Raw genomic sequence first — 9,849 nt, forward strand, 5'->3', positions numbered from 1 at the left:
CAGTTTTAAACTGTTGTTATACATGTGTACATCTCGTACGTACTAAATTTATCTTAAACATGATACACACGAGAACATAGAGTTTTTTTGAAGCATGTACAAAGCTCATATGTGTTTTGAGCAGCCAAGCTGCATGTGCCTGTGAAACTGACACATTTGTATTGAGTCTACTGAGTTGTTTTAATGGTAGATGTCTGGTGTCATGCAATCTGTCTCGAAAGTTTAAAATCAGTCTTTACCCACAGTTGATGGAGAATATGGCAATATTGCTGTTGAATTTCATATTTTTATATGACCTTATCTTGTTTGCTGGCGTTTTGCACCCAACAGTGCCGATACTCTTAGTAGGTGACATGTACTGTAGCCACACCGACGAGTTGAACACCTGCACTGCCTCTTTCGGGTGTTGTAATGAAGGATTGAGGTGTCACTCAGTCGGATGCGCACCTTTATTAATTACACTGACATGCACGACCTTTGTTCCTCTGCACATGAAGCAAAACTGTCACCTGTTATTGAATGTTTATGAATAGAAATGATCTGATCTTTGTTTTATTTTTAGAAATGTGTTGATTTTTTTAATGACATTATGTAACAGAGTTGAATTGAAGCCCTGTTGTTGCACTCAGACTGAACTTGAACCAGTCAAGTGACCTGAGATTTTTCAGAGCTTACCATACCTCTCAAAATATTAGATTACATAAAAAAACCTTTTATTTTTTTAAAAATAAAAAAATAAAGCTTTCTAGCAGACTATGCACATGTGCACAAAATCAGAGCTGCTTTTTCTCATATCCAGACATCTGAGTAGAGTTGGAATAAAAATGGGAACCAAAAGCGAGTAACAAGAAATTATAACATTAGGCTAAATGACCTGTGCTCTTCTGTCCATATATACCTGACATGCTGTAACACTATGACAAGTCCCAGAAAGTTTTAGAAAGACACATATGGGGCTGTCACTGGTAAATGAACAGCATATAATACATTATATAGGTTTATCATATGTGCAAAGTGAGACAAGTGCATGCCAAGAACACAGAGTCCTCCTAAAGGTGAAAGAGATCATTTTCTAAAATTAAAATTAAAAAAAAAAAATATATATATATATAAATATATTTTGCCAAAAGACAAAGATACAGGTTAAAAAATCTGACATTTTAATGATTAAATTATCATACAGTCACTTAAAAATGATTCCATTTATTGATTTCTTTCTCACTAAACCTATTCTCATAATAACATTTATTTTATTACAGCTGCATCTCAGTGACAGATATCAGTAAGATTAGTCATAGAAAGATGGCCCCAGCAATTCCTCACATGGGTTGCATGAAACCCAGTACTTATTCTACAAAGAGAAGTGGATGAAATGTATTCCAGAATAGTTTTTCAGGATCACCAACATGTCCTGATAATGCACATTATTTACAGTAACAAAAGCCCCCACACTAAAAGTATAAAGAAGGAATTAAGAATCTGCTTTTTATGATGCTAGTATGTAATTTGAAACCAGCTTGTGGGTTGTGATGTGCTATGAGTATATTATGACATGAATCATCTTTCATTATCACTCTCCAGTCAAACAAGAAGTCGTACAAAATCTGCCTGCAGCACACATCAAAAAAGTCCCAAAACTCAGGTTTCTATCTTCTGAGACACTCATAAAATACTAAGATAAAAGAGATGAGGATAATCGAGCTGCTGCTTAGAAATGAGGACGATCCCGAGAGGTGGCACCTGCATTCTTTTGGGTTTTCAGGATTCTCCGGAGAAGGAGTTGAGGGTTGAGCTGGACACCCGAGCCAGTCTACAGCTATGGATTTAGGAGTGATGATATCTTGGTTCAGTGCTCCATTCTTTAATACCCAGTAGAGGTTGTCTTTGAAGAAGTACGCATCTCCTAAAAGAGCAGCATCATATGTAAGCCGTTTCCTTTGTTGTTTTTATCACACATCAAATAAAACATATCTTTGATTCAAAGATGTTTTGAACCAAAGATATGTTTTATTTGATATTTAACAGTCTATGAAAATTGGATGGACACACACAAGCAAGCGAGTGAGGCAGGTTGCAGTATGTACAAACAAAAGTAACAATGTGCCAGCGAAGTGTGGAAGGCTGAAAGCCAAAAAGGTGTGGGTGCAAACAATGAAGGGATTCAAAACTTTTTACACCATATCAGATCTGAAAATTCTTTTCTTTTCAATGCATCGCATTCAGTGGAGCTCGTGCATGACAACGTCTTCTGGTGAGCCAGACTTAATGTTTTTGTTTGTTTATAGGAAAACTCCACAGCCATCTTTTGTGGCTTAAAATTTGTTGTGTTCTTTATGTTTCTCCATGTTTTGGTCAAAAGTAGGTCTCAGTATTTCATCCATCACTGCACAAATATTGTTTATATGTGTAGGAGTGGTATCAGAAACTTGTCACATATTTGTGCCTGTAACACAAAGTTACCTTCTCCCCAGCTGATGATGTCATCCATATTGGAAGGCACACCTGCCCAGAGGCTGTTGTCCCGTGGGTAGTCCGGCTCCAGCTGCCTGGTCACCCCTACCTGGTTGTTTTTACGGGTCTCGTCAAACCTCCAAAATTCGCCGTCACTGAACAGGTATGTCTTGCCGTTATGGGCCCAGACAAAAGCTGCATCCACCCTGTTCACTGGTCTCCTGTTTTTCATTGTCATGCCCCATTCGGAGAGAGGCCGAGGGTAACCTCTCATGACCACGGTGTCTTTAAACACCCAGTACTGAGATCCTACACAGATGGAGGAAAGTGTGAGAGACAACTTTGCAAAAAGTGTTTGTTCAAGTTAAAGCCAGATATGTTTGTTCATCTTTCCAAATGCTTGTAAACATATTTTTTAATTATTGTGTACTGTTGTGTGCTCATGTGTGACTACATTTATTGGGGCATCTTAATTTGAAAAAGTAATTTAGCAGAACAGGAAATAACACTATCAATTACACCAAAAGAGATGAAAAAAGAGAGAGATGGATTTTCTTTGTGTTTAAAATCCTTACAGATAATGACTTTAATCAATCTTTTGTTCTGTAAAAGCTATGTCCACATTTCAGAAGGATCAACCCCATTTGCGCCAACTACTCTGACTCAGAATCATCAGTACCAAAGTCAGATTCAGTACAGACACACAGGAATTTGTTTCTTACCTATAAAGAAGATGATCTTGCTGTCGCTCTTCCTTTCATAAACGGCGTCAATCTTGTTTATTCCTGGTGGCAGGCCACGCCAGAAGTTTGTGATTTCAATTGGATTGAGGGACAGTAAAGATCCGTCTTGCTTTGTTCTCCAGAAATGTGCACCTTTCCAGGAAAAGAGAGTGGGCTCACTCTATATTCAGACATATAAATACATGTACCTGTCTTGTGTATTTTTGTATGTGTGTCTGTTGGTTTTTACTTACCTTTGAAAAAGAAGACCTCTCCCCTGATATTTGCCACTGCATCAAATCCTCCCTGACAGCGCTCTGAGGGCCTTGAGGGCCTTGAGGGCCGGGAGGGCCGGGAGGGCTCAGAACTGGGACCAGAGATATTTTGTCAAAACTCTAGTTAAATTGTGTTTTTATAGGATGTAGTGTGTTTAAATAATCACTAGAGGGTGCAACAAAACCAAACACTGTCACATTAAGACTTTATATCCCAATTTACTAAACAATAGCCAAATGCAAAGAATAGGTGCTTATTGTCTTATGGTTCTACTCACGGCTGTGTAGGTTTTGGAGGGGGTGGACTGGGCAGCTGCGGGGGATCAGGATCACCGGCCCTTGTTGGCCCACCAATTTTCACACCTACACAGAATGATGACAAGAGTCAGCTCTGAAAAGGCAACGAAAGCAGATGACACAAGAAAAACTTTGCAAGCAACCTACATTCTTCTCAAGGGCCAGGGGAGTGTAACAAAGGATATCTTTTTTAAGACACAGAAGGAAATAGGTCAATGAAAAAAAAACCCCTGTGCATGAATGCACCTTTACACACATCAGAACTGGATTGCAACATTTTTTACATGTACATTATGTTATGTATTTTATGTATTTTTAACATGTATTATAATACACTGTAGAAAATATGGAGTTAGATTTGTTTTTAAATTTCAGTTGCGTTTTTAATCTAATGCTGTGATCAGGTCTTTAAGATGATTTCTCATCAGACAGTCACAGAAAGACACAATATATTAACACAATTAGTAGGTGGGAGGTATAAACCAGAAACAAACGGTTCATCCCATCACTAACCGTAAAGTTGCTGAATGGCCAGCCTGTCGTCCAGGGCCAGACTGAACATATTCATGTCTCCCACTGGACCCTGGTAGTACGGCATCATGATGGACGGATCAGAGGAGGAGTGGGACAGGCCCAGCGCGTGGCCAAACTCATGCACGGCAACTGCGAACAAGTCTGTGCTTGCACTGTCTGAGAAAGTGTGAAGTAAAAGTTTTATTGAATCACAACCGAGACAACCCTCATGAATATACATTCTGAAGAACTCCTATATATACCTACCTCTATAGCCCCACATTTCATCGTCATCAAAGTGTGTGTCACCCGCCACATCATCCCCACTTGGAAAGAAGGCGTGGGCCAGGGTGCCCCCCTCCCCATCAAAAGGGTAACCGTCATTATGCAGTAAACGGGAGAAAGACACTCTGATGTCCCCACCAGTATGCTCATGCACTTCATTGAAACTCAAGGGAGCTGCGTCACTCCAGGCTCTGAAGGCCTGACGCATAATTTCACGTACAAGATGGGTAGACATGCTGGGTGAGGGGTTGCGTGATGGGTATGAGTGGACACTGCAGACAGTAAGAGAGTTTGTACTGTTAATATTTAGGCCGATGTGTTTTGTCCATTTTCTCATCATCTGTGAGGTTTTTATTTTTAATAAATAAATTGGCACCATCTTTGCTTTTTGATTTTCACCACCTGAATAATAAATACCACATGGTCAGGATTTCATGAAGATAATGTTATTCAAGCTGTTAACAGCTGAAAATAGTCCCAAAATGCACTTCTAGTTTGAATGTTTGCTAAAAACAAAATTGCCCAGTGTGTTTTTTTTTGAAAATCACTAAGCTTTACTTAAATTTTAAACTACATTTTCATGACCTAAAGTTTTCTGTCTTCACCAGGAACAAACGGAGTTGGGGCTTGAGTGCTGCGGACAAGGTGTAGAAGTCAGAGAGTATTGGAGGTAACACATTGGATTAAATGGCTCATTTCAACATTAACCTTCATTTTATTTCCTCCTTTTTCGTCCCTCTAAATGTGCTTTTTTTATACTGTCCCTAAAAATATTGCCTTATCTTGTTTCTTAATGCCTCTTATGCCTATTTAAAGCAGGCTGAATTGCCTTGTTGCCAGTGCTGGACACATACATTTCCCTTTCTTTTTTCCTTATCCTATAATTAGCATTATAGAACCCATCTATTAAGCACTCAGTGATGGTGCTAATTTCTAATAATTTTATTAATTAAGAAATTTGATATATTCACTGTGCAGTCATATTCACCAGCAGTGGAAGCAATAGATGTGTGTAAATGTGTTAAGACAGATTAGTCCACAGATCTCCAGTTTGTGATCTGATCTTTAAAGTGTAAGCAGAGACACAAAAGAGCCAAAAAAAAAAAAAAAAACTAGCCATAAGTCTGTGTGACCCCAGATATGCAGAAAAACAAAATATATTTCCCCAGATACTTAAGATACCTTTAACCATAACATGCCTATTTGGTTAAATTAAGATCTTTTATGTCGTAAAAAGAACTATGACCATAAAGTTTTAGAAATGTAAAATAAATCTTAAGCCTTTACAAGCACTATGATTCATACAGGGAAGCAATAAAACCACAAGTATCATGACAGGAAACACACCTCCACGTGAGATCTGTCTTATGCCACTTAAGGCCTGATAGAGCGTATCGTTTCCTCCTCCTCCTCCTCTTCAGCATGTCTTCACTTCCAACAATATCAGGCAGAGAGCATCGTGGTTTAGACATGAGCTGGAGGGTTGCACTGTCTGGAAGAGAAGTCAGTCACACACACAAGATGTTAAAATCAAACTATAGAAGAAGTTTAAAACCGCAAGTCCATGACATCAGATGTGTGAAATATATTTTTAATAGTACCTAATAGGGGTTTTAAAACTAAAGGTTGTTACCAAGAAGCCCGGTTTCCTGGATTCCACCGAATCGCTGCATGACACGAATAGCTTTCTCAATCCCTTCTCTGGTAAGCAGCTTGTTTGTGCGTGGGTCAGGAGGAGGAAGGTAGCCGTACCTACTCAACCAATCCTGGGCAGAAAACCAGAGGAGGTTTTGTAGGCTAATATGCGGTTTCCCCCACAATTATTCCCACAGCACAGAATGATGAAGATCATTAGTCTTTTAGTTAGACGCAGGATGTCCCTCACAGGGAGATGTGTCAGGCTTTTGCCCTCATTAATATTTAATGATCCTGTCTTTGTTGAGTGAGTTGCTGGATGGTATAAAGGCTGTGCAGCACCAAACAGTTTTTATATCGCAGGGACATGTTTTAAGACCTGAATAAAGAATGGATGATGGGTGGAATCAGTTCATAAACTTGGTGTGATAGTTTCCTTTTTTGATGTCTCTGTCAAAACAAGCAAATCTGTTTCTTAAAGTGATTTTGAAACCAGCCCTTCCTCCTGCAGACAGACACTGCCTTTTGCTGTTGTTGCAGAAGAAAGAAAGGGTGTTGGCTCACCCCATCAACAGTTGTCTTTTGTGGCTTTTGCACTAAAAACATGTTGAAATTATATTCACTGGTGTATTTCCAATATGGACGGTAAAATTCTGTTTTTGTTCAAATTTTCAGCAAATTTAATTTAGTAGGCTTTTTTTTTAATTTTTTTTTTTTTACTGTATTTTGAAATAGTTTGTTCCACTTATTTCTTCCACTTAAAAGGTAGTTTCACTCCTTGCAGATTTTCATAAGGCATCATACAGGAGGAAAACTATTCATCAAGATTTGAGGGAAGTGAAACACATCTTGCAGTAACTCGTTGTGTAAAATGAGGCAGTATTTCTCCGTTTTGAGGAAGTGTGTATGGGAACATGGAGCGGAAACGTCACTGATTTTCAGTGTGCTGTCACTTTATTGTAATATCTAAAATACAATTATGTTATTCTGTGCAGTGCAAAAACTAATACTGAGAGAAGATAAACTTTATCAATCCCCAAAGGGAAATTCAAGATAGGTGCATGTTTTTATCCCATTTCAACTTTTTCTTAAAATCACAATCAATATATATATATATATATATATATATAAAAATCTAAATTCACAAACCAAACATGATTATGATGTGTTATCTTATGCTTTTATAAACCTCATGATTTATCCTCACAATAGCATGTGCACAACCCCCCACTCTTTGCCATATGTCATTTCCTCCATATGACCATGATCTCACGTCAGACAATAGTCATTGTATGTTATGTCTGGGCAGGCCATGAAATACTATGTATAATGTAATAATGCATGAAAATATGCCATGTAAGCATATATTAAAACACCAGTCTGAGAAGGCACTCAAACACACCACAGACCAACAACAACAATACAAAGTGAAAGTACATCTGAAACTTTTTTTTTTTAATGAAAGTGTAAAATGTTTTTAGTTCATAATTTCTACTCACCACTGCTCTGCTGTACTGGTCTGACACTGCAGTTGTGCTTCCCGTTAAGGTCAACATCATCCACAGCAGATGAACCCCCAGCTCCATCCCAGTTAGGCTACTGAAAAAAAAAAAAAACCCACAACATCGCTCCGTTATTATCCGATAAAGACATTTCTCGTGTATTAAACGCAGCCGCTTCTTTAAACAACAGAAAGAAACAAAGCTCACCGTGGTTTGTCCTGCTCTGTTGCGACTAGGCTGGGCTGATCGATCCGTAAACTCAGTCTGTGCCCTCCCTCCCTCACTGACGGAACAGCAACGCGTCCGTGGTGGTTTTGCTTTTATCCTGTCCATTGCGGACATATTTGGGCTATTCATGTGTATCACTCAGCTATGACCCAAGTTGCTCTGTAACCACAATGCCCCAACTTCCTATCTTGATTCAAAATAACTTTGAAAATCTGTTTTTGGCTGCCCTCACCGAGCGCTTCTCACTGTGGGTGTTTGGGGTTCCAGCTACCACCACAGTTAAAGCCTTTTCTGGCCATCGGCTGTCTGAGTCAAAAGTCCCCTGCAAGTCCAACAAGTCCTCCCGCAGTTTGTCCTTCTTATTCACCAGTGATGTAGCAGCTCGTTTGCTCGTGCTTCTTAAGCAGCGCTGTGTAAATAAGGTTTCCTGGAATAAGAAATGATGATGGCTGTACAATCTCCTGTTTCTGTCTTTGGCTGTTAGCTTATCATTGAGCTTTGTTGAAAGGACACAGTATATTTTAATCAACAATACGTGAGTGTGGTGAGATTGAAATTTAAAAATGAAATCATTCAGACAGCTGTACTTATATTTACAAGCAAATCACTAGAAAAGACGCCCACAGTCACTTATACCAAACAGACATGGCAACCCAAAGCCAAAACACAGGCAAAAGAATGTCCAGTTCAGATTTCACTTTAACAACAAGGCCTTGATGTTGTTACAAAGCTGATTATGAAAGTACAAATTATGTTGTTTAGGACAACGCTCATTCTAACTCTGGTGCTGATGGGAACATAAAAGGATTAAATTGTGATTAAAATGTAGATTTAATGGCTGTTTTTCCACTGTTATAATACACTGGTGGGAAATTGATGATGCTGCATTAAGCTGGAGTGCACTGGCTTCTCATGTAGCATACAGCACCATTATGTTTGTGGGCCTGCATGTTCATTGTCTCTGCAAAGCATCACTGGTGTTGTCTTTCCTCGCTCTCTCGTCTTTAATTTCTGTCCATCCTCCAGGGCCCATGTGAGTCAAGCCATTAGCACAAAAAAAAAAAAAAAAAAAAAAATGCTGGCTGTCCAGTTTCCGTCATGTCCACTTCATGTCGCTGCACCAGTAGAAACAAACGATACAGTAAATGGGAAATGCTGGTGGTAACAGCTGGTTGTTTTATATGTTGATTCATGTTTATGCTGTTGCTTGAAGAACGATTCTCTCACATCAGACATCCTGTAAATGTTAGTGAACACTTACAGAGCACTGCTTAAAGCCTTTATATTCAAAATGTTAAGACTGTATCAGTGGGTGTAGTTAACATGTGTTATTAATGGAAACAACCAAACGAGCTGCTACACCACTGGTGAATGAGAGGTGGTGAAGGAGGACTTGTTGGACTTGCAGGGGACTTTTGACTCAGACAGCTGATGGCCAGAAAAGGCTTTAACTGTGGTGATAGCTGGAACCCAAAACACCCACTGTGGAAAGTGTTCAGCTTGGGCAGCTAAGAACAGATTTTCTACGTAATTTTGAGCCAAGACGAGAAGTTGGGGCATTGTGGTTACAACTTGGGCCAAAGTTGAGTGATACACATGAATAGCCCAGATACTGTAAGTCCAAGTGCCCATGAGGAAGGTGAACAGATATAAAGAACCCAAATGGAAATGATCCTGCAGGCCTTTTCAGTAGAGTGGCCAGTAAAACGGACCATTGAAGACTTCTCCCTAAAGAAATGAAGAGGTTGCTCAAAAGACAAGCAAAGTGTCATACTGGGGGAGGTTTTTCTGCTCCCTGACCACCCAGTGGTTGTTCTTATTAATGACTAAAATCTCTAAAGCATTAGTAAATTATGTATTAATAATTAAAATATCAATCAAATAGGCCTACAGTTTATAACCCCTTTGTAATTAGTGGCTCATCAGAAGTGGAGCCTTTTT

General features: G+C 39.1%; 1 protein-coding gene across 1 annotated transcript; it reads right to left on the bottom strand.

Moving 5' to 3' along the window:
- Positions 1-1,187: 1,187 nt before the first annotated feature.
- Positions 1,188-8,070, bottom strand: mmp25b (matrix metallopeptidase 25b). The gene is made up of 11 exons (XM_026315919.1): positions 7,888-8,070; positions 7,678-7,777; positions 6,177-6,309; positions 5,891-6,035; positions 4,526-4,815; positions 4,259-4,435; positions 3,727-3,811; positions 3,428-3,540; positions 3,174-3,326; positions 2,461-2,760; positions 1,188-1,903 (listed from the first exon to the last, which is right to left on the bottom strand). The coding sequence occupies exons 2-11, from the start codon at positions 7,762-7,764 to the stop codon at positions 1,647-1,649; spliced, it is 1,740 nt and encodes a 579-aa protein (XP_026171704.1). The 5' UTR covers positions 7,765-7,777; positions 7,888-8,070; the 3' UTR covers positions 1,188-1,646.
- Positions 8,071-9,849: the final 1,779 nt, after the last annotated feature.

This window comes from Mastacembelus armatus, chromosome 19, assembly GCF_900324485.2.
Source record: "Mastacembelus armatus chromosome 19, fMasArm1.2, whole genome shotgun sequence".
NCBI classification, from domain to species: Eukaryota; Metazoa; Chordata; class Actinopteri; order Synbranchiformes; family Mastacembelidae; genus Mastacembelus; species Mastacembelus armatus.